General features: G+C 38.3%; 9 protein-coding genes and 2 non-coding genes across 14 annotated transcripts; 4 read left to right on the top strand and 7 right to left on the bottom strand.

Annotated features, from left to right (window-relative positions):
• Positions 1-48: 48 nt before the first annotated feature.
• On the bottom strand, positions 49-3,178 carry clec-84 (C-type lectin domain-containing protein). Its single transcript, NM_001444101.1, has 2 exons — positions 2,964-3,178; positions 49-657 (listed from the first exon to the last, which is right to left on the bottom strand). The coding sequence occupies exons 1-2, from the start codon at positions 3,175-3,177 to the stop codon at positions 353-355; spliced, it is 519 nt and encodes a 172-aa protein (NP_001431051.1). The 5' UTR covers position 3,178; the 3' UTR covers positions 49-352.
• Positions 1,670-2,449, top strand: Y54G2A.15 (SCP domain-containing protein). The gene is made up of 5 exons (NM_067860.3): positions 1,670-1,732; positions 1,775-1,890; positions 1,945-2,043; positions 2,093-2,211; positions 2,268-2,449. Exons 1-5 carry the CDS (start codon positions 1,693-1,695, stop codon positions 2,365-2,367), a joined length of 474 nt encoding a protein of 157 aa, NP_500261.1. The 5' UTR covers positions 1,670-1,692; the 3' UTR covers positions 2,368-2,449.
• 21ur-14446 lies at positions 1,753-1,773 on the top strand. Its single transcript, NR_053003.1, has one exon.
• A 1,788-nt stretch (positions 3,179-4,966) lies between the features above and the next one.
• clec-83 (C-type lectin domain-containing protein) lies at positions 4,967-6,274 on the top strand (the record flags this gene model as incomplete). The annotated part of the gene is made up of 4 exons (NM_067859.11): positions 4,967-5,061; positions 5,107-5,222; positions 5,402-5,644; positions 5,948-6,274. The coding sequence occupies 4 exons, from the start codon at positions 4,967-4,969 to the stop codon at positions 6,205-6,207; spliced, it is 714 nt and encodes a 237-aa protein (NP_500260.3). The 3' UTR covers positions 6,208-6,274.
• On the bottom strand, positions 6,220-7,044 carry Y54G2A.7 (C-type lectin domain-containing protein). Its single transcript, NM_001307327.2, has 3 exons — positions 6,861-7,044; positions 6,689-6,816; positions 6,220-6,617 (listed from the first exon to the last, which is right to left on the bottom strand). Exons 1-3 carry the CDS (start codon positions 6,944-6,946, stop codon positions 6,337-6,339), a joined length of 495 nt encoding a protein of 164 aa, NP_001294256.1. The 5' UTR covers positions 6,947-7,044; the 3' UTR covers positions 6,220-6,336.
• On the bottom strand, positions 6,405-6,531 carry Y54G2A.74. The gene has a single exon (NR_101894.1). It is a non-coding gene; the product is annotated as a small nucleolar RNA Y54G2A.74 (small nucleolar RNA).
• On the bottom strand, positions 6,929-9,988 carry clec-82 (C-type lectin domain-containing protein; the record flags this gene model as incomplete). Of its 2 annotated transcripts, none has more annotated exons than NM_001028336.4 (10): positions 9,881-9,988; positions 9,707-9,834; positions 9,213-9,473; positions 8,974-9,163; positions 8,834-8,927; positions 8,318-8,557; positions 8,120-8,267; positions 7,865-7,950; positions 7,692-7,813; positions 6,929-7,170 (listed from the first exon to the last, which is right to left on the bottom strand). In NM_001028336.4, the coding sequence occupies exons 1-10, from the start codon at positions 9,970-9,972 to the stop codon at positions 7,137-7,139; spliced, it is 1,395 nt and encodes a 464-aa protein (NP_001023507.1). In that variant the 5' UTR covers positions 9,973-9,988. The 2 variants fall into 2 exon arrangements, with proteins under 2 accessions (NP_001023507.1, NP_001380093.1); NM_001392272.1 differs by having other exon boundaries at positions 7,137-7,170; positions 9,881-9,938.
• Positions 9,989-10,365: 377 nt separating this feature from the next.
• pudl-2 (Up-regulated in Daf-2 domain-containing protein) lies at positions 10,366-10,836 on the bottom strand (the record flags this gene model as incomplete). The annotated part of the gene is made up of 1 exon (NM_001038358.5): positions 10,366-10,836. One exon carries the CDS (start codon positions 10,834-10,836, stop codon positions 10,366-10,368), a length of 471 nt encoding a protein of 156 aa, NP_001033447.1.
• Positions 10,837-12,272: 1,436 nt separating this feature from the next.
• On the bottom strand, positions 12,273-12,746 carry pudl-1 (Up-regulated in Daf-2 domain-containing protein; the record flags this gene model as incomplete). The annotated part of the gene is made up of 1 exon (NM_001038357.3): positions 12,273-12,746. The coding sequence occupies one exon, from the start codon at positions 12,744-12,746 to the stop codon at positions 12,273-12,275; it is 474 nt and encodes a 157-aa protein (NP_001033446.1).
• Positions 12,747-12,964: 218 nt separating this feature from the next.
• On the top strand, positions 12,965-14,175 carry Y54G2A.48 (Ras-GAP domain-containing protein). Its single transcript, NM_001038359.2, has 2 exons — positions 12,965-12,993; positions 13,816-14,175. The coding sequence occupies exons 1-2, from the start codon at positions 12,978-12,980 to the stop codon at positions 14,073-14,075; spliced, it is 276 nt and encodes a 91-aa protein (NP_001033448.1). The 5' UTR covers positions 12,965-12,977; the 3' UTR covers positions 14,076-14,175.
• A 3,407-nt stretch (positions 14,176-17,582) lies between these two features.
• Positions 17,583-21,906, bottom strand: clec-80 (C-type lectin domain-containing protein). Of its 3 annotated transcripts, NR_132458.1 has the most exons (9): positions 21,755-21,846; positions 21,346-21,470; positions 20,176-20,711; positions 20,005-20,126; positions 19,081-19,335; positions 18,943-19,022; positions 18,018-18,211; positions 17,892-17,969; positions 17,636-17,834 (listed from the first exon to the last, which is right to left on the bottom strand). NR_132458.1 is itself a non-coding variant. In NM_001380111.3 (7 exons), exons 1-7 carry the CDS (start codon positions 20,274-20,276, stop codon positions 17,636-17,638), a joined length of 1,029 nt encoding a protein of 342 aa, NP_001368082.1. In that variant the 5' UTR covers positions 20,277-20,288; the 3' UTR covers positions 17,583-17,635. The 3 variants fall into 3 exon arrangements, 2 of the variants coding, with proteins under 2 accessions (NP_001368082.1, NP_001023504.1); NM_001380111.3 differs by lacking the exons at positions 21,346-21,470; positions 21,755-21,846 and having other exon boundaries at positions 17,583-17,834; positions 20,176-20,288; NM_001028333.4 differs by lacking the exons at positions 17,636-17,834; positions 17,892-17,969; positions 18,018-18,211; positions 18,943-19,022; positions 19,081-19,335 and having other exon boundaries at positions 21,755-21,906.
• Between the last annotated feature and the right edge of the window lie 7 nt (positions 21,907-21,913).

The raw sequence follows: 21,913 nt of genomic DNA, 5'->3' as shown, positions 1-21,913 counted from the left end.
CCGACTAATTGTAAGTCGATGCTCTCTGTTGCAAAAATAGTAATAAAAAAAGGTAAAACGTTTATTAATCGCAAAGATAAGGATTCCTTTAAAAGCTCCAAAACTGCATAACTCCAAAACTCAGTCGAAACTCAGGATCTGAATTTTATAATATAAAACTTAGACGATTTTAGATGATAATTACCTTTTTACTGTATACTACATATGACATCAACAGCAAAAATCAATAAATCTGAAACCAAACTCACCCAGATTTCCTTGAGCAGCAGCAGCAGCAGCAGCAGCATACCAGAAGCACACAACCAACACATTTCCCATACAAATTTTTAACAGCCAACTTGACCTATTCAAACTAACCTGTGGTAGTGGGCATTGGCATCATAGTGGTCTCTGGCATCCGAGTAGGGAGTGGGGAGAAGGTCGGCGGTGCCGCAGGATCATAACTGCAGACGAAGAAGTTCTTGTCACTGGCACCAAAAGCATTCCATTTAGTGTTTACGATACTCTCGGCGATATAATTTTGTCCGAGTTGGGTACCAAAGTTTGTGTAGCCTAATGGTTGTCCGTTGTCCCATGTGAATGGGGAGTTGGAGGAGGTGCGGCTCAGACCTATCCAGAAGTATCCGTCATTTGAACCGAAGGCACTGCGGGCGTAGGCTGGAAAAAGAGTGGTAAGTTTAGAAAGCATTCCGGAAATTTTTGAATTGGTTTTTTTTACTAGAAAATTTTAATTTTCGAGCTAAAAAATAAAAAAATAAAAATATTTGCAGTAGATTTTACGCGGAAATCGATGTAAAAACTCGATTTTTGCAAATTTTTTAGGTATTATTTTATCTAAAAAATTTTTTATGTGAATGTATGGCTATTTTGATAGTCAATTAAGTTGCATTTTTACCAAGAGATTGTAGCTAAACCATAATACAGGAAAAATTATCTGGATTTCAGAAAATTATACAAACTTTGAAATTTCTTCAAAATTGCAAAATGTTCCTGATTAAATATAATAACTTCTCAAATAATACCTTCTCAAAAGCTGAAAATTCAATTTTCCCATTCTACAGTAACCCTACAGCAATCCTACAGTACCTCTACAGTCCCCTGACTAAATCAACAAGCCAGCTTCCAACCCAATACCTCCTCAAAAGCTGAAAATTCAATTTTCCCAATCTACAGTAACCCTACAACAATCCTACAGTAACCCTACAGTACCTCTACAGTACTTTGGCATTATTCTCCACCAAACTGCAACAATATCTCTTCAAATCCTGAAAACTCAAAATGTCCCAAACTACAGTTATCCTACAGTACCTTGACTATATCCACCAACCAACTTCCAACCCAATACCTCTTCAAAAGCGAAAAATCAAATTTTACTAAACTACTTCCTACTCTATACCTCATGTGAAGCATTTTCTGAGTAGTTTTTGAATTTTCTTGTGATAGTCTACAATTTCAGACTTGAAACTAGAACTAGAGACTATAAACTACAGCTATAGTCTCTAAAGAGATCCTACAAACTACAACTACAGACTACTTTAAAAATCAAATTTCAAAAAAGAGACACTTAATTGTTTTGCTTCTTGTTCAAAAATGATTTTAAAAACGTGATCTCCCAAAATTCATGTCGTGTCGGTTTTTTGTTGTTGAAAAAATAACTGGTCAGTTTGAAAAATCGATATTTTGATTCACAACATGAAGATGTTCTTCCGTTTCACTCTGCTGCTTTTCATAGGTATTAACTTTTTTTTGTACTTCAACAATTGCAAATTTCCAGCTCAATGTGCATTTGGCGGACCGACGAAACTTACTGAGGACGAACAGTTTGAATTTTTAAAACGAGCCAATAATTTGATGCAAAGCAAAGCTAAACTCGACGCTTATACTTGGATGGTAAAATAATTTGACAATAACGCGACCGCAACGCACCGCCTATGTTTTTTCCAGAATTTCGACGCCGAACTCGAGGCTGAAATATTGAAAATGTCGTGCGATGAATTGGAAAAACAGCGAGGAATTCGATTTTTCGAGTCAAAGTTGGTTAATGTTAGTTGCCGTAAAATGAGCAAAGCTCAAGCTCAAATTCGTATTTCAGCATGAGATTACAAGTAGAACAGGAGAAACTGGAATTGCGTGCATCAAGAGTGATTGTATGTACACAGATCTCATACCAGCTGTGCCGATCGCTCATATGTGCCTTTACAATCGCCCAGTGTGAGCAACTAAATGTTTTTGGTTTTTTTAATCTGAAATTTTTTTATTTATTTCAGGGTCACAACAACCGTCCCACCATCAACGACTTCTGGAACTGACAATATTGCGAGTTTTTTCTTTGGAATTCTCATTTTTGGAGTTTTGAACTTGCCTTGAGATGATGGTTTTTCAGTGTGGATCTTTGAATAAACGGTTAAAAGTTCCCTAAAACAATGATAAAATATTTCAAGGAACTGTCTTGTATAGTATTTTGAAGAGCACCGCCCTGATAAGTATCAAGGAGTCTACACTAACAAAAATGCATTTTTTGAAAAATTTAAGTTGCTTAAATTAGAAGTAAGCAAACATTTTGAATTTTTGAAAATTCCGACATTTTTAGAATTTTTTTTTGCGGAAAACAAGGTTAAAGTTTTAATAGTATTCAGAAATTAAAAATATTCTGGGAGCAAAAAATGGTGTACATTTGTTTTGAAGTTGTTTCCGAAATTTTTTTAAACCCATCTAATTATTAAAATTAATTATTCAAAAAGCCGTTTTTTGAGCAATTTTTCGGACCTAAAAATCCACCAAAAAATTTGCCAAAATTCAAATTAAAACTGACAACAGTTTTAGTTAATTAAAACGTTTTCCTATGTTATTAATGTAATTACAGAAATCCAGTCAAAAAATTTAAATTGTTCTAAAAGTGTCAATTTTCTTTTCAGCAAATCTATAATAGTTCCATAATTTCCATACCAAAATTTCCAACTTACATGCCAAGAAGTTTGCGGTAAACTGATTCGGGACATAGGCCAAGTTTGATGACGTCACCGGATTCTTATAGTGACACCAATCCCGAGCATCCTGATATGTAAGCATCTGCGGCACAAGTTTGAAGCACATTCCCTGGATTTCCTTGTCACCATTGTCAAAACACGCACCGCTGGCCAAGCCGATGATGGCTGCCACATAGAGCAAGAATTTCATGCTGGAATTGGAAAATTTAGATCAGAAATTGGAAAAGTTGAAAAAATAATGAGAATCATGAAACTCGGAGTCGTTAAAATACAGAAAATTATGATGATAAGATGGAAATTTTGATGACATTTCATGGGTTGATGATGACAAAACGGCTCAGAAGGGTGGGGAAGGGCGTGGGTGGAGAACCGCGACGCAACTGCACCGCGCGGCTCGGAATTCAGAATTTATGGATGTTTGGCAGAGAAATCAAAGTGAGACTATTTGAAGAGAATTGACCACGACGCGACCGCGCCGCACGGATATATCATTTCAAAACTTTTTTAGTTCGGAATTTCAACCTGTTTGCTTACAAACAACAAAAATTCACTCAAACTTTCATTCAACTATAATAACTGTAATAACCGCGACGCGACCGCGCCGCGCGACTGTAAGCTGAAATAAATTAAAATCGGGGCAATATGGAAGAAAATTCGAAGCTGATTTTAATTTTTTAGTTTAACTTGTTAGTTAACACATAACGGAAATCCACGTGGTTTCAAAGTGTCTCATTTCGGCTTGATCTACGAAGATCTACAAAAAATGCGGGAGAAGAGACGCAGAGTTCTCAACTGATTTTGTATGCTTAAAAACGTGCTGACGTCACATATTTTTGAGCGAAAAATTCCCGCATTTTTTGTAGATCAAACCATGAGTCAGTTTTGCACCACGTGGAAATCCACTAAAACCATATTCTAAAAGCAGTGACCGCGACGCGACCGCGCCGCTAGGCTATCATTCCAAATTTCAATGGAATAAGCAATATCAACTTAAAAGTTCATCGCTTTTAGGTAACATGGGTGTCAATTCAAAGCTCTAGTTATGAGAATTCACAGTACAAAATCAAATGAATAACTCCAACTTTTGCAAACAATTCAAATGTCAATTTAATAATGTTAGAAGTGTACACCATAAAACTGTAATAAACCTGACATTTTCGTTCTGATAAGGACTCAAATAATATTAGTGTTTTGTAGTACAGTGATGCCACGATTTTAAACACTTTTCATACCGTTTGCTTTGGATATTTTTTAATTTGACAGTGCGTTGTAATTTGCAATTTTGAGTTCATCAATTAAAAAAAAACGTAATTTGTTTTGAACAAAGTAAGTTTAAAATACACAGTAGGCAAGCGATTTTTGCAGTTAAAACTTTTCTGATATCACTGAAAATAGTTATGATACATGCTTTTGAAGTCAAAATGTCATTGAACTCTATAATCTGCTTATCACTAAAATAACACATCATTAATTCCCAGTTTAACATTTAAATTTCAAAAAAAAAAGGTTATGATACAGTCTAAAGTTAATAAATAGTTTGAAACATTGACAAATTTCCTATTCAATTTTAAACAATAACTTCAGGTGCATGTGCCTATATTCTATACTGACATACAGAATGCCTGCCTACATAATGCCTACCTACTTCATTTCTGCATTTTTCTTGACTGCATCTCATGCCTGCCTGGCGTACGCTTATCTGCCTGTGTCGAGCCTTTCTGCATGCCTGTTGCATACTTCCACTTTTGACTGCTTCATGGCTGCCTGATGTATGCCTTCCTGCCTTCTTGTCTGCCTGCCTACCTGGTGTCTGCCTTGTTGCTTTATATTGCATGCCTGACTTTTACCTGCCTGATTCGTACCTAAAGGTCTTACTATTAGTTCCACCTGCCGCATTGCTGTCTTAATATCTCATGCCTACCTACCTCCTCTCTGCCTCCCTTCTAACTGTATCACACCAAAATTTTAAACTTTTTCAGATGACCCTACATTGGTTTTCTATTGCACTCCCGCTATTATTAACCACTTCGGTACATTCCCAATGTGCTTCAGGTGACAATAGCATTGGAGACTTGTAAGTGACTTTACAATAATGTTAAATTAAAAATTGATGTTATAGGTGCTATGTAGTTGTGAATCAACAGTTGAGCTACCAAGATGCTGTCGGATATTGCCACGGAATCTCGACAAGCCTGGCGGTTGTTCATACTACACTTCAGGCCAACTTTTTGGCGTGTGAGTTTGGGGGAGCCGCGACGCATGGTTTTTATATCGAAAGTGGCTTGATTTGAGCAGCATAATTCGAGAACTTGACATGGATTTTTTTGCAACGAAAGCTTACTCAAACCCATGTTTTAAACAAAACTAGACACAACATGCTGCATCTAAAAACACAAATTCATTAATATTTCCAGCCACTATCCGCACAAAAACCGGAACCAGCGACTCCCTGTTCTGGATCGGTTTGAGCCGAGCTTCATCCAGCTCCAGATTCACATGGGATGATGGATCCGTAATGTATTGGAGCAATTTTGACCTAAACTTCCCGAAAGACAATAATATTGTGGCGGAAAGCGTTATCAATGGAAAATGGAGAACTTTGGCTGGCCAGCAAAAGCTGGTGTTTGCTTGCAGCTATAATCCAAATAATGTCAATCGTAAGTTTTTTGGGTTGTCTTGTAGTTAAGCTATATATATGTCGTATTACGTAGACGTATGTAAACATGAAAAATTTCGTCATGTCTTGCGCGCATGGGTCTTGCCACAAGAGCGACAAGCTACTGTAACTTGTGCTGTAACTTGTGTTAGCTATCACACCATTTTTAGCGACCCACAGATTGGCACGAGTTAATGTACATAACTCGTTGTCCGCGTGGCGAGAACCATCTGGCAAAAATTATCATCTTTCAGTGTGATCTGGATTTCAATTCAATATATACATACATACTAAATCTTTTCAGCCGCTTCAACTACACCAACTTATTCAACTGACGCCTCATCTTCAACTTACGCACCATACTCTACTTACGCTACTGACTCTTCTACTGCTGGTTATGGCTCCTCGGCAACTCCTTATTCCACCGACTCTACTACCAACACCTATGGACCAACCGATTCCTCTGCATCTCCTTATCCAACCGATTCTTCGACTTCTTCCTACCCAACTGATTCATCAACTTCCCCATATTCCACCGGTTCGACTACTTCATACATTTTCTAAGTTTTAGTATCATAGATATTTGAACATTTTATTTTGATTTGAAATGTAATAAAACAATGTAAAATAATTATATATTTCGTAATACAACGTTAGATCTACTACAAGATGGAGTCATAAATATGTACCTATTTATGCAGCACCTGTAGTCGTTGGAACTTCCTGTGTAGTCGTCGCAAGAACACCATCTGGGTCATAGCTGCACGCAAAGAAATTCTTGTCAGTGCCCGTGTACGTGCTCCATTTTGTGTTGACCATGCTCTGCGCTACGTAGTTTTGTCCCAGAGGTGCCGCGAAATTTGTCCATTGCAGGGGAATTCCGTTGTCCCATGACCAAGGACTAGTGGATGACTTTCGGGACAAGCCGATCCAGAATTTTCCCTCGTTGATGTTGAACGTGGTGCGGGCGTAGGCTAAAAAATAAAATAAAATAAAATATTATATATGAATGGAAAAAAACCAGAGAGTCCCTAAAAACACTCACATGCCAAAAAGCTAGCCGTAGTTTGATCCGCCACCATTGCCAAGTAGGATTGAGCCACAGGGTTGCTGTAGTGACACCAGTTAAGTGCATCGTCATAGGAGAGCTGTTGATTTACCAGTTTGTAGCACCTGAATATATGACGTCATAAAGTGCACACTTTGCCAAGACATACATCCCACTGATCAGCCGATCTTCACTGTCATAGCATTGTTTTGCGGCGCTGGCAATGGCTATGAGAACAAACGGAAGTATTTTCATTTGGAACAACTGAAGTATTGAGAAATAGTGTGTGAATTTGGAATGAAAATAGAGAATGTAACACTGATAAGAAGTTATGGCAGTTTTAAGCCGTTTTTAAGTAGTGGGAAGAGGAAAAGTCATATTTATTTCAACAGAGAAAAGCAAATGAAGTGTGAAATTTAGACAATCAAAGTAATTATAGTCCAGTCTAGTCGCAGTACGGTAGCCAATAGTCCAGTGGGCTGAAATTGAAGAGTATTGAAGTCTGATCACAGCGGTCAGAATGGAAGCGGCTTTATTAAATGGTCAGGCGCGCAGGCCGCTATGGCATTTCCATTTCGGTTTGATCTACAAGAATTGCGGGAGAAGAGACGCAGAGTTCTCAACTGATTTCGCACGGTTAAGAGCGTGCTGACGTCACATTTTCCTGAGCAAAAAGTTCCCGCTTTTTTTTTAGATCAACCAGTAATGGAGAATCCTGACATACGTTTACAAATCCTAGATTCTACCCACATGGTGCCAGGCTGTCTTATTACGGTTTGATCTACAAAAAATGCGGGAATTTTTTTCCCAAAAAAAAGTGACGCGTTCTTAACCATGCGAAATCAGTTGAGAACTCTGCGTCTCTTCTCCCGCATTTTTTTGTAGAAATACGTAGATCAAGCCGAAATGACCCACTCTGACACCACGTGTCTGCCGCCGTTGGCTTTGCTATCCGGATAGTTAGTTTTGGCAGCAAACAAGGTATTCCTAAAACCCTTACCTTCCACTGAAAATTCTGATCTGGATGGCTTGCGGGACTGTCGTTGCGTAGGAGTAGTCTAGTGTCATGTTGTATGAGGTAGCTTCCAGAGTTATCCAGGTGTTTGCATCGTTTCCGATCAGCTAAAAAAATTAAAGTTTTTCAATATGTTCACTTTGAGTGCTCATAAGTACATCCGATTTAGTAAGTGAGAACCCGAAGGGTTGTTGTCCTGAGGGCCACCACTTGAGCTGGCTAGATTGAAAACTGTCCGATGGATCTGAAAGTGATTGATAAAAGATTGATAAAAAGAGGTAATACCGCATTTTTGAACTCGGGTACTCGGGTGCGCCGTAATTGTAAAATGCTCGGTCAGATCAAGCTTATAGGAAACTACTATTTTTTTTGGCAAGGACACATCTTGTTAAACAGATCAGAAATAAACATACAATGATCTTGAACAACCATGATAGTATAATAACTGTCTTCACTGGAAACAGACAACGGCGGAAGCTCTGTGGAGTTGGTGCCGGAGACTTTTGGATTTGCACAATAGAGCGGGTACGGAGTCAAGAACATTGGCAAATGAAGAATGAACTAAAATTTTGAACAATTTGAAATTATTAACACTTTTCCCAACAACTTACATCAGAGAACTCCGAGTCTTGCTCGAAAGCCGCCACTCCATTTGTCTTCGAAACCAAATTGTACAGCGCTTTTGGCTGTGACCCTCCGGACGGATTAACTGACATAATGGCATGAACCAGTCCATGATGGCGGCGGACAAGGGACACGATTTGAGAAATTTCGGTCTCATTTGGATTCCGTTTTGAGAGGAGCAGGACCACAGAACCGCACACCGACAATTGCTGATTCTTATAGAAATTCTGAAAGTTTAAATGAACTTTCTCTACTAGGATTAAAAGATTAAAGGACGATCCGTTCTTCAAGTGCTATGCACTGCGGATCTAGGATTCAGGCACACTGCCCGGTGGTGCTCCAACTGGGCTATAATGTAAGCCACATCCTAGCCGGGGACTGTGGTCTGCTCCACTTCCCAATAGAGCCTGGGTGAACCTAGAGACCGGGCTTGAACTCGTGACCTCCAAATTGCTAACCACTACCGACTGAGCTATCCCGCCTCCCAAGATCACTTGAATTACCTCAACAATACTTAGCGAGTCACTTCCAACAGAGGTGCTAGTAAATCCCAACGTTGGATCAGGTGGGTGTGAGGTGATGTATGTGTTGGCACTTCTGGAATGTTATACTAAGGTACCTACAACGCCTACATTAAACTAACTCAATGGTCGTGTGATACGCAATATCCTCTGCAACTCTCAGATCGAAACGCACTGTTGCATAAGCCGCAAAATTAGGATACTCTCCAAAGTCTGTAGCTCCCCAGGTGGATTCCAAAACATCTGGATCCAAATCATTCGAGTAGGCGAATAACAGAGTTACCGGGCTTTCTGGTTGGCACGACGTGTCATCTGAAAACTCGTAAATTTAGTCAGACCCTTCTTAGTACCACAAAAAAACCTGTAGTAGTCGGGTACTCTGTGGTTATAAAGTTCGGATTGTAGCTACACACGAAAAAGTTCTTTTCGGTGCCCAAAAACGTGTTCCATTTCGCGTTGACTATGCTCTGAGCGACATAGTCATGACTCAATTGGGTACCAAAATTTGTCCATCTCAACGAGGATCCGTCGTCCCACCACCAGGGGATTCCGCCAGAGGAATTTCGGCGCAACCCAATCCAAAATTGTCCAGAGTCGACTCCGAAGGCTGTACGGGCGTAGGCTAAACATTTTAGTATTTCATTGTTACCGTACTGGTCTTGTACTTTGTAGTGTCTCATTTTCAAATTTTTACCGCGAATTTCTCGCTTGTCTTTGGTCTTATCAAAAAATGATAAAATATTTACAACTCGGTTTTCTATAGGCTTGGAGTTGAGCATTGGCTTTTACATGTTGACTTTTTTCATAGATATGCGTTTGTAAAATGAAAGGATGCAAAACGGGAAGTCTGCTTACATGCTAAAAAATTCGCTGTAGACGGATCAGGGATCGTTGCCAAATTTGATTGCACTACCGGATTTTTGTAGTGACACCAGTCAAGAGCATCATTGTACGAGAGCTGAAGATTCACCATCTTGTAGCATCTGGAATTAAGACTATTTTCTAGAATTTCCAGCCTAAGTTACGAACATCCCGCTGATCAGGTTGTCTCCATTATCAAGACATCTTTGAGCCGACACAGCTGCCACTAAAGGTAGTAAGAATATAAGGACGGTTCGCATGGCGAATGGGAAGAATAGTGACTCTCCGAAGGCAGTCATAAACTTGTTGACTAGGAATTGTTAACTTGTGATAAGAAGGATGGAAAGGAACGAATTTTTAACGTTTAATGGAAATTTTATGGTTTTATTGCTTTCACGTAGATTCTTTGATCGTATTTTTAAAGATTACATTTGAAGAAAAATTTCAGATGGAAACTGTAATGGCAGAGAGCAATTCTGTACAGAATCTGAGCCCTCAAGGGCAATATTGGAAATATTTGATGTTTGTAGAAATTGGTATGATATCAAATCAACGCTATTTATTGATTAAATTTCCAACGAAGAAAAAAAATATGGTTTATTTGTAAATAAAAATTTTTAAATGAACAGAATCCAAAAAAAGTGAAAGATCCACTAAATTCCAATACCGAGTCCAAGAATATTTTGACCAATAGTATAGAAACCAGTTGTCGACACTCCACTTGGCGAAATAAAATGCACTTCTTTCGGGAAAACCTTGATCAGAGTGGTTGTATCTCTGTCCTCGGCTCTCAGAGTGTGCTTCTTCCACTGCGCACCAAATCCATGTCCGGACTTATAGGGCAATCCTTCGATGAACATCTTTCCTTCAATCTTCATTATGGCTGTACCAGACGAAACTTCTTTCAGAGAAAACCCGTCCACTTTCCAATTGTCACAGCCGGTGGTGAAAAAGCCGGTATAATACTGAACGCTGTCGAAAACTCGCTTCCTCTCGCCTGGCTTGAAATCTAACAGACCGGAATCGTCGGTACCCTCATTTGTGTATTGATGAAGGACCTGAAGACGGAAATAGGATCCCGTGCAGTTTTCAAGATCAACCGAGGCGGTGCGACGTGTGGCCATTTCTTGTTAGGATAGTTATAAGAAATATCATCCTGTGTTATAATTTGTGCGTTTTTGTAGTTTTAAGAGAGGCGGAGACCGAGCAGCAGTTTCGACTGTGTACAGAAACTTGAGAGACAGAAGATCAACGATGTAAATATAACAATGAGCAAGAAGAATATAACTCGAGTTCCAAACATGAGTTACGTTCCATTAAAAAGTATTTCTAACATTGCACCTTTAATTAATCTTTTCCAACTCTCAATTATCCGTTCGGTAAACATGTTCGCAAGTATAACTATTTTTTTCTAGCTTGATAAACTTTTTTTCAAGAATTAAGTAAGCACGAAACCCGAAAAGCAAAGTCCGCAAGTTGTATTCTTTAGAGCAGAACTCACAGAAAAGCGCTGGAGTACGAGTAAAATATAAAGTGGTCAACAATATGAAAATGTCAACTGTTAAACGTGTACCACAAGGCAAATAGATAATGAAGTGCAATTCTAACATTAAACTACAAACAATACTTGGTCGATTCGTTCTTGGAGCGGATCACAGCTTTCCAAGTTTTTCGGTGCTTTGCTTGGCTGGTCAATACTAATTTTCAGACATAAAACTCTACCGAAAATGGCAAAATCTTGCCAAGGTACACGGACTTCTGCCAAAAGTCACACTCCTGCTGAAAGTGAAACTTCTGCCAAGTCTGCAAAGAGTCTAACTCTTGCCGACTCCTGTCGACTCTTGTCACGGACAAGAATTATTTTGGCAAGGCTCGACAGGAGTTTTTTTGCCTGAGTAGCTGTAAGCTCCGTCCGGAAGCGTTCATTGTTATGACTAGGGCTCCACGGTTCACTCTGGCAATTTCAGCAGGTACTTTGTGAAAGGCCGAGCCTCAGAGCCAAAAGTGATAGCAGGGAGAGCTATTTACTAGTGAGCAGGCAGCAAAATTTTTTTTTTACTAACAATGTTGTCCAAAACTAATGGTTTCGATCAGAAACTTAATGACAGAAAGCATAGCATCGCGTATATTTCTTTTTTATTCAACAAGTCGATAAGCGCATTAGGCAAAAATCAAACGAAAACCAGTGAACTTAGTTTTTTTCATTAATTTTGGCACTTTTTGAGCTCTAAAAAATATTGCGATTCATCGAGTATAACGACCACGGCAATTTTTGAAGTTTGCCGCACACCCCTGGTTCGAACCACTGATCCTGACTTTCTTCGTAGAGGTGAACTTGTTCCAAAAAACTTAGGTTCTAGTTTTTTAAGATCTAACTAGCCAGGCAAATCTCCCCTTTTGAACTCGGTGTAAAACTCTTGAAGTTTTCCAATTATGTTAAATGTTGGACAAATTCCAAAAAAAAAACAACGATTTATTCCGATTTACAAACGTTTAAAAACTTTTGAAATCTGAAAAAAACAAATTCGAATGATAGAAGAAATCCAAGACGCACAAAGATCTACTGAACTCCAAGTCCAAGCACATTTTGGCCAACAGTGTCAAAGGTAGTTGTCGACACTCCACTCGGTGAAATAAACTGCACTTCGGTCTGGAACACCTTGATCAGGGTTGCTCTATCTCTGTCCTCGGCTCTCAGAGTGTGCTTCTTCCACTGCGCACCAAATCCGTGTCCGGACTTATAGGGCAATCCTTCGACGAACGCCTTTCCTCCAATCATTGCTTGGACAGTTTTTGAATCCGTTGTAACTTCGTGCAGCCGAATTCCGTCCACTTTCCAATTGTCACAGCCGGTGGTGAAGAAGCCGGTATAATACTGAACGCTGTCGAAAACTCGCTTCTTCTCTCCTGGCTTGAAATCTAAAAGACCGGAATCGTCGGTACCTTCATTTGTGTATTGATGAAGGACTTGTAGACGGAAGTAGGATCCCGTGCAGTTTTCAAGATCAACCGAGGCGGTGCGACGTGTGGCCATTTCTTGTTGGGATAGTTAGAAGGAATTGCATTTTGTGTTATAAGTTGAGCGTTTTTATAGTTTCCTGGGAGGCGGAGACTGAGTACAAGAGCAAGGCTGGAGAAAGAAGAAGCTTAATGAGACAATAATAAACAAGAGTAATGCAATTTGGTGTGCCAACATGAGGTACGTTCCCGGTGAGGCGGAGACTAAGAAACATTCTCAGTGAAGAGTCTCTCATTTCTGTTCGAAATGGCCGAGGCTGTTGGTGAGTTAAAAAAAAATATTTTTGTGTTATAGTTTTTATAAACACTACTATATTCCCAAAATGAAACCACTCTAATAATTCATGTGACTCTAATAATCTCTAATAATTCATGTGATTTCGCGACATTTTTTTGATACCATACACTCAAAATTTGCCGAGCTCGACAAATTCGGCAAATCTATTTTTCCAATATTTGCCGTGCTGAGCAGACTCCGAAAAATTTGAAAATTTCTAATATTTCTAAAAGCACCACAATTACTGAATTTTTAGCACAAGTTGGATTTTTGTTTATGATGTCTTACTATGTACACATAATTTTTCAACAAAATCAATAGTTTGGGTCAAATATTTCAAAGGCGGAGTACCGAAATTTGAGACTTTGTTTTTTTTGCCCCAAAATGGCCCAAAACTACCATATTTCGTAATGAGACGTTCCAAAAAATTTTTCAAAAAAAAAAAATAGTTATGACCGCTGAAATTCTTAAATTTCGGTACTCCAACTTTGAAATCCGATTTGTGGTGAGTGCGGCAAGTATCAAAATTTGATAGTCTCGGCAAATTTGGCAAATTTGCCGCACGCTCCTGTTTTGTACTTCTAACCATATTTTCTGTTAGGCTGTGCAAAAAGTCGACAAGTTTTAGCCAAAAGCTGTAAATTTTGGACAAAATGCACATGGTCTGCCCTAACATCTGAAGAACAGTGGGCCAAGATGGGATTATTTATTCTAAAGTCCCATGGTGATCAAATAGGTCAAACATTAGGGTTCACACCTCACATATCTATTCTTCTTTCAACCCACCTTTAAAACACAAAATTTTCAGTGCAAAAGCTAAAATCCGAAGTTGAAGGCTCTGGAATGTCTCCGGCAGTGATTAACGGCATTTTTGCAATTGCAATGAAGTATAAACCTGAGGAAGGAACAAAACCAACAACAAGCGAGGCTATGATGAAATTATTCGGGTTGCTCGGCGAGCTAGAAGCATTTATCAACACGCAATCATCCTCCAATCAAAAAGTCTACTATGCTCTGCTGGAGAAAAAGCGGGACGAGATGATTGCTTCCATTCAGAAGTATTTCTAACATTGCTACTTTGATTCTTCTCTTTTTATCTTTTTAACGAATCATTTGTTCAGTAAACATGTTCGCAAATAGAACTATTTGCTTTTACGTGATAACTTTTTTTTTTGAAAATGAAGCATTTTATCTTCTTTTTAAAGGTGGACTACACCCTGTGGGGAAATTGCTTTCAAACACGCCTATGGGGTCACAATGACCGAATTCCGTGATAGTTTTCATTCGGGAATCGCTCTCCCACTATGGGGGAGTCTACGCAAGGTGAGGTCGCCGATTGGGTAATCGAAGAAGCGGAAAGTCTAGCAGACACAATTAGGAAGGGAATCTTAGCATTTTTGGACACGGAAGATGGCCGCAAAATATTAGATGATTTTTATGCGAAGAAGAGGAAGACTGAAGAAAATGGTTCTGAAAACGAGACTGAAGAAGGTGAAATGGACAAGCCAACTCAACTGCCTGTTCATAAAATGACCGAATATCATGATAAAAAAATTCAAAAAAAATTTCTAGATTTTATATGATTTTTTGAAAATTGAAAAAATCTCAGTTTTCCCCTAATTCCTATTTGAATTTCCGCCAATTGAACTCGTTCGTTGGAGCGCGCTTGCATTATTTTCCATAATTAATTTATTTCTTATCATTATTTCACTGATTTTCTTCATTTTTTTGGGGGTTTTTACTCGGAAAATAAAAGAAATAAACAAGAAAAATGCAAAAAGTTCATTAAAAAGTAGCTGGAAATGCTTAAAACTCTGAAATTATGCGATCCGACGATGACAAGCCTGAAATTAGTATTATTCAGAGTTTTAGGCATTTCCAGTTACTTTTTAATAAACTTTTTGCATTTTTCTTGTTTATTTCTTTTATTCTCCGATTAAAAACCCCCAAAAAAATGAAGAAAATCAGTGAAATAATGATAAGAAATAAATTAATTATGGAAAATAATGCAAGCGCGCTCCATCGAACAAATCCAATTGGCGTAAATCAAATAGGAATTAGGGGAAAACTGAGATTCCTGTGGCTTCACCAATTATTTTACTCTCTGTGGCTTCACCAATTATTTTACTCTCTGTGGCTTCACCAATTATTTTACTCTCTGTGGCGTCACCAATTATTTTACTCTCTGTGGCTTCACCAATTATTTTACTCTCTGTGGCTTCCCACTATATTTTACTCTCTGTGGCTTCACCAATTATTTTACTCTCTGTGGCTTCCCACTATATTTTACTCTCTGTGGCTTCCCACTATATTTTACTCTCTGTGGCTTCACCAATTATTTTACTCTCTGTGGCTTCCCACTATATTTTACTCTCTGTGGCTTCACCAATTATTTTACTCTCTGTGGCTTCCCACTATATTTTACTCTCTGTGGCTTCACCAATTATTTTACTCTCTGTGGCTTCCCACTATATTTTACTCTCTGTGGCTTCACCAATTATTTTACTCTCTGTGGCTTTACCAATTATTTTACTCTCTGTGGCTTCCCACTATAGTTTACTCTCTGTGGCTTCACCAATTATTTTACTCTCTGTGGCTTCCCACTATATTTTACTCTCTGTGGCTTCACCAATTATTTTACTCTCTGTGGCTTCCCACTATATTTTACTCTCTGTGGCTTCCTACTATATTTTACTCTCTGTGGCTTCACCAATTATTTTACTCTCTGTGGCTTCCCACTATATTTTACTCTCTGTGGCTTCACCAATTATTTTACTCTCTGTGGCTTCCCACTATATTTTACTCTCTGTGGCTTCACCAATTATTTTACTCTCTGTGGCTTCCCACTATATTTTACTCTCTGTGGCTTCACCAATTATTTTACTCTCTGTGGCTTCCCACTATATTTTACTCTCTGTGGCTTCACCAATTATTTTACTCTCTGTGGCTTCCCACTATATTTTACTCTCTGAGGCTTCACCAATTATTTTACTCTCTGTGGCTTCCCACTATATTTTACTCTCTGTGGCTTCACCAATTATTTTACTCTCTGTGGCTTCCCACTATATTTTACTCTCTGAGGCTTCACCAATTATTTTACTCTCTGTGGCTTCCCACTATATTTTACTCTCTGTGGCTTCACCAATTATTTTACTCTCTGTGGCTTCCCACTATATTTTACTCTCTGTGGCTTCACCAATTATTTTACTCTCTGTGGCTTCCCACTATAGTTTACTCTCTGTGGCTTCACCAATTATTTTACTCTCTGTGGCTTCCCACTATATTTTACTCTCTGTGGCTTCACCAATTATTTTACTCTCTGTGGCTTCCCACTATATTTTACTCTCTGTGGCTTCCCACTATATTTTACTCTCTGTGGCTTCACCAATTATTTTACTCTCTGTGGCTTCCCACTATATTTTACTCTCTGTGGCTTCACCAATTATTTTACTCTCTGTGGCTTCCCACTATATTTTACTCTCTGTGGCTTCACCAATTATTTTACTCTCTGTGGCTTCCCACTATATTTTACTCTCTGTGGCTTCACCAATTATTTTACTCTCTGTGGCTTTACCAATTATTTTACTCTCTGTGGCTTCACCATTTATTTTACTCTCTGTGGCTTCACCATTTATTTTACTCTCTGTGGCTTCACCAATTATTTTACTCTCTGTGGCTTCACCAATTATTTTACTCTCTGTGGCTTCCCACTATATTTTACTCTCTGTGGCTTCACCAATTATTTTACTCTCTGTGGCTTTACCAATTATTTTACTCTTTGTGGCTTCACCAATTATTTTACTCTCTGTGGCTTCACCAATTATTTTACTCTCTGTGGCTTCCCACTATATTTTACTCTCTGTGGCTTCACCAATTATTTTACTCTCTGGCTTCACCAATTATTTTACTCTCTGGCTTTACCAATTATTTTACTCTTTGTGGCTTCACCAATTATTTTACTCTCTGTGACTTCCCACTATATTTTACTCTCTGTGGCTTCACCGATTATTTTACTCTCTGGCCTTACCAATTATTTTACTCTCTGGCTTCACCAATTATTTTACTCTCTGGCTTCACCAATTATTTTACTCTCTGGCTTCACCAATTATTTTACTTTACTCATTATTTTACAACTTTCGGGTTTTTTGAAATGAATATCGTAGCTACAGAAACGGTTGTACACTCATCTGAAAATACAAAAAATTTGCAATTTTTATTGCTAGGACACTTTTTGTCTGCACAAATATGAGCAACCAAAAATAATTTCAAAATTTTTAATGATTAGTTGCATATTGAAAAAAACAGGAATATTTCAAATTTCAAGTTATTTCTGTGTATTAGAACAAAATTGCAATTGGTATCTAAAATGGCAAGTTTTCTGGTAATGACATATTTTTACGAAGATTTTTTTTTTTTAAACTTCAAATTGATTTTTTTACCAAAAAATGTGGCCTTTTTTATTAATTTGTTTTATCGGGAATATTTCAAATTTCAAGTTATTTCTGTGTATTAGAACACAACTGTGATTGATATCTTTTGATATATTAATATACGCAATTTGGCACATGTTCAATTGGACAGAAGGATCTTTATTTTCTCGGTACACCAAGTAAATTTGGAAAAAATAGTTAAGCTGTAGGTAACAGCTCCAGGAGCTTGCTCACAACAGCATCGGCGTCCGAATCCGACAACGCTGGAGCAGCAATCACATTTGTGTCAATTGAGAGCCCAGGAATTGAAGTGGCTCCACCAACCAGTACTCCGACTACTGTACCAAAGGAGGAGTAGGTGGATTTGATTGTGGTACCACCGTATTCGGCTTCTGGGCTGGAAAATGAGAGCTTATAAGTATTTGGTTGTCAGTCCAATTTCACGAAAACTCACGCAGCTGATATAAATATCATGCATGTTTGATCTGTGACTGGTGGGGTCCAAGAAGCGGCTGCTAGAGATCCGTCGACACTGAATTTCAAACGATTGTTACTTTTAAGGACAATAATCCCCACTAACTCTTTCAGATCTAAATCGATATCATCGTCAGTGCCGTCAATTGGGAACGGAATTCCTCTTAAATCAAAAAAATCATCAGTAGGGTAGTTTTGATGATCATTAAGCCCAGCAGAGTACCCGTAATTGTCAATGTAGCCGGTTAGCATTGTCTTGTCATTCAGTTTGCTAGCGACAAGATGGGCAAAGTTGAAGTACTGAAAAGTTAGTAAATCTCTGATGTATTGTTTTACTTTAGTAACTACATAGTTGAACCCATTAGATTTTTAGCTTGGTGCATCGACCTTTCGACTTTGACAGCTAATATCGCATTTTACTATTAAATGATAGAATAATAACTCATAAATATTTTATCAGTTGATGATACTTTTTCAATAAATTTGGAGGCATCAGACTTTGAGCCTGAGCACACTAGACTTCTAACATTCTGCATCGACCGCTCAACTTCTGTGGCTCATGTTTTGTGTAATTTTAATGCTAGCGAAAAATGTCAAATTCTAAAAATAAAAATAACAACAAATGATCAATAATTTGTTGGGTTGGTAACAATTATTTGATACATTTCACAAGAATCGAGATAAAAAAGGCCCGAAATTGAAAACACTAGATTTCACACCGGTGCCTATCGTTGTTTATTTTTGAGCTATAGCAAAGTTTCTACTATTAGGACATAGCAAAACGAATAGCTATGAATGTTAGTTAAAAGTTATTGAAGAGCCTAGTTACTAGTTTCTACACATGGTGCATCAACCTATCAACTTTGACAGCTCATATCATATCTTATTTTTAAGCTACAAAATATTTTGATCATCAAAATATAGAAAAATCGACAACAAATACTTTTGTTGGTTGATATTTGTTCCCTATTTTAAATACGCTTAAGATATGAACCACCAATGTTTAAATACAACGCTAAAAGATTTCGTACCGCTTTATAAGAATTAATTGCATTTTGATCAATTCCGAGAGACTGTGTGTCATACATAATTAGACATGTTACAGAAGATACTGTAAGTAGGTAATATTTCAAATATTTTCTGACAGTGTTTCCAAGTATTAAACCCACAAGGTTTCGCAGTGGTAGGCACACTAGCTGGGTCATAACTGCAAACGAAATAATTCTTATCAGTACTACCAAATGTGCCCCATTTGGAGTTCGTACTGCTCTGTGCCACATAGTTTTGGCCTAGTTGAGTTCCGAAATTTGACCAGCCGAAGGAACTTTTGTCATCCCATGTCCATGGGCTCCCGGTGGAATTTCTGCTCAAACCAATCCAGAATTGCCCACCGTTGCTGGAGTTGAACACGGAATGGGCGAGGACTGGAAATTTTGGAGTTTAACGTTTTTTTTTTGAATTTTAAGGAAACTTGTTCGAAAATTTTGAATATTTTTTTTTCGCGTAGCTTTCCAACTAAAAAAACCAAAAAATAGAGGCATTTTTGGTTTTTTTTTTAAATTGTTTTTTTAATGTTGAAGCGATTCGAAAAAACCAATAAACTTTTTCATGCTTAAACAAGGTAAATTTCAAATTTGTCTGAATTCTGGCGCAAGATTCAAAATTTTTCATAGAATTTTGTGAACACTTGACGCGAATTTGGAAAGTTTTTAAAACTTTTTAGAATTGTAAAATTTCGAAAACTTCTGGAAAATAAAAACTGTGGTACAAAGAAGGGCTTCTATGATCCCACGCCGCATGTTGTCGAATGTATAGTGCGGCGCGGAACCCCGAACATGTCGGCCGCTCCAAATAACTACCTTTCGTACATCATTGCACCCGCATTTCACGTCCTACTCAGCTGGGAGTCCTAGTTCAAAGTTTAAAGTTTAAAAAAATTGAAATTAAATTTTGGCGTGAAATTCAAAATTACAAAATTTGTACACAAAACTAATTTTTTTTTTTGTTGAAGTCGTGCATCGGGCCAAAATGAAGACACATAGGCAATAGGCAGGTAGGTAGGCAGGCAGGCCCCTAAACCCTCTCTACCCTACCTGACAAAACATTAGCCGTCGACTTATCCAATACCGTAGCCAGAGTGTACCCCGGGTCCGCCTGGTGGCAAAAGCCACGAGCATCCGAGTAGGTGAGCTGTTGAGTCACCAGTTTGTAGCATCTGATTATTGATTTTTTTTTTCTGTTGAAAATTTTGAAATTTAGATTACCTTCCGTTAATTAAATTGTCCGAATCATCACTGCACTTTTGTGCCTGACAATGAGAAATAGCGAAAAATGAGGAAAAGGTAAGTAAAATGAGATTTTTCATGACAAAATAAAACTGAAAAATTTTTCAGAAAAAGTAATAATATTGGGTGATAAGTAACAGGAAGCATTGATAAGAAAATTTGAAATTTGGAAAATATGGGTGTTGGCCGTAGACTTTAAGTGCTCGACGATGTCAGTGTCTCGGAAGTCCAATAAGTAGATGCCTCTGTAGTACGCGGTGCATCTGTAGACGACGCCAAGTTAGTGGTTGGCATCAGTGGATAGTAGGAGCACACGAATTTCAGTTCTGTTTCACTGTTGTAGGCGGTCCATTTGGCATTCGTCACACTTTCGGCCACGTAGTCTTGAGAATTTTGATAATTGAAATTGGTCCAGCCTAGGGGAGTTCCGTCATCCCATTTGTATGTGGAACTTGAGCGGCTTAGACCAATCCAGAAGCTTCCCTCGTTTGAGCCAAATGCGGTGACGGCGTACGCTGAAAATTGGATTTGTAGTCTACCTATGGCCTTACCTACGAGCCTACCTACCGGTTTACTTGATGCCTATCTCATGCCTACATTCTGCCTACCTACTTTATATCTGCATACCTACGTACCTACTTCATGACTCAGGTCTACCTATGCGTCAGCTCTACACCAATTTCACATACCTACTTTATGCCTACCTACCATATGCTTGTCTGTCTTTGTACCTACTTTATGCCTACATCATGCCTGCTCATGTATATTATGCCTACCTTATGTATGCAAACCTACGTGCCTATTAGTGTACTTTCGTGACAACATCAGGATACCTCCTAACCAACAGCACTTGACTACATCACGCCTATTTATCTCAGGCCTGCATCCCCCCTATGTACCTATTTTGTGCCTAGATCATGCCTGGATACTTTATGCCTACCTCATGTAAGCAAAACTACGTGTCTATTTTTAGCCTAATGGTGTATTTTCAAACCTACATCATGCCTAAATACCTACAAACCCACCGCACCCGATTACATCACATCTACCTACCTCATGCCTGCATACCTTTGTACCCACCTCACGCGCCTACCTTGACACCTACTTCATGCCTACCTATAACCACTCATTAACTCTCAAAAACCTTACATGCCAAAAAGCTCGCCGTTATTTGATCCGAAACAGTTGCCAAATATGATACCACGGAATTCTGGTAACGACACCAGGACCGGGCGTCCTGGTAGGAAAGTTGTTGGTTGACAAGTTTATAGCATCTGAAAATACACGAAACATACGGTGTGCCATCCAAGTAGGCACGGCCTGCCTGCCTACCTACGCGCCTACTCACAATTTTTGTGCCTACTACTCTCAAAGTACACTTGAAAAAACACAATAGTTATCAGATTTTCAACTTTTTGGAATTAAAAAAAATATTTTCGTATCTCGAGCTTGAAACATTTATTTTAAGTTAATTTTTGCATTGCATATATTTAAACAATTTATTTCTCAATTATAGAACTTAACAGCTTATTTTACAATTTTCCGTTAAAATACTAACCTCCCGTTGATCAGTCTATCTGAACTATCCCAACACTGTTGGGCAGCAGCTAAAGAAGTAAAAAATAGTAAAATTAGTAGAAATTGTTTCATTTTCAAAATTGCTGGAAGGGATGGTAATATTACGAGAAAAGAAAAAAAGAAAGAGGAATTGATAAGA

The sequence above is a fragment of the Caenorhabditis elegans genome, chromosome IV, assembly GCF_000002985.6.
Source record: "Caenorhabditis elegans chromosome IV".
NCBI classification, from domain to species: domain Eukaryota; kingdom Metazoa; phylum Nematoda; class Chromadorea; order Rhabditida; family Rhabditidae; genus Caenorhabditis; species Caenorhabditis elegans.
This window is presented reverse-complemented; position numbering and strand designations above follow the sequence as displayed.

Coding starts and splice junctions, on each gene's coding strand:
- Y54G2A.15 (NM_067860.3), top strand. CDS start 1,693: ATGAAGATGTTCTTCCGTTTCACTCTGCTGCTTTTCATAG. Junction 1,733..1,774: donor CACTCTGCTGCTTTTCATAG/GTATTAACTTTT, acceptor GCAAATTTCCAG/CTCAATGTGCATTTGGCGGA. Junction 2,044..2,092: donor TCGAGTCAAAGTTGGTTAAT/GTTAGTTGCCGT, acceptor TTCGTATTTCAG/CATGAGATTACAAGTAGAAC.
- clec-84 (NM_001444101.1), bottom strand. CDS start 3,177: ATGAAATTCTTGCTCTATGTGGCAGCCATCATCGGCTTGGCCAGCGGT. Junction 658..2,963: donor TACCGCAAACTTCTTGGCAT/GTAAGTTGGAAA, acceptor CTCTTTTTCCAG/CCTACGCCCGCAGTGCCTTC.
- Y54G2A.7 (NM_001307327.2), bottom strand. CDS start 6,946: ATGAAAATACTTCCGTTTGTTCTCATAGCCATTGCCAGCGCCGCAAAA. Junction 6,817..6,860: donor GATCGGCTGATCAGTGGGAT/GTATGTCTTGGC, acceptor TCATATATTCAG/GTGCTACAAACTGGTAAATC. Junction 6,618..6,688: donor TACGGCTAGCTTTTTGGCAT/GTGAGTGTTTTT, acceptor TTTATTTTTTAG/CCTACGCCCGCACCACGTTC.
- clec-80 (NM_001380111.3), bottom strand. CDS start 20,276: ATGAAAAATCTCATTTTACTTACCTTTTCCTCATTTTTCGCTATTTCT. Junction 20,127..20,175: donor GACAATTTAATTAACGGAAG/GTAATCTAAATT, acceptor ATCAATAATCAG/ATGCTACAAACTGGTGACTC. Junction 18,212..18,942: donor CAATTAATTCTTATAAAGCG/GTACGAAATCTT, acceptor CTAACTTTTCAG/TACTTCAACTTTGCCCATCT.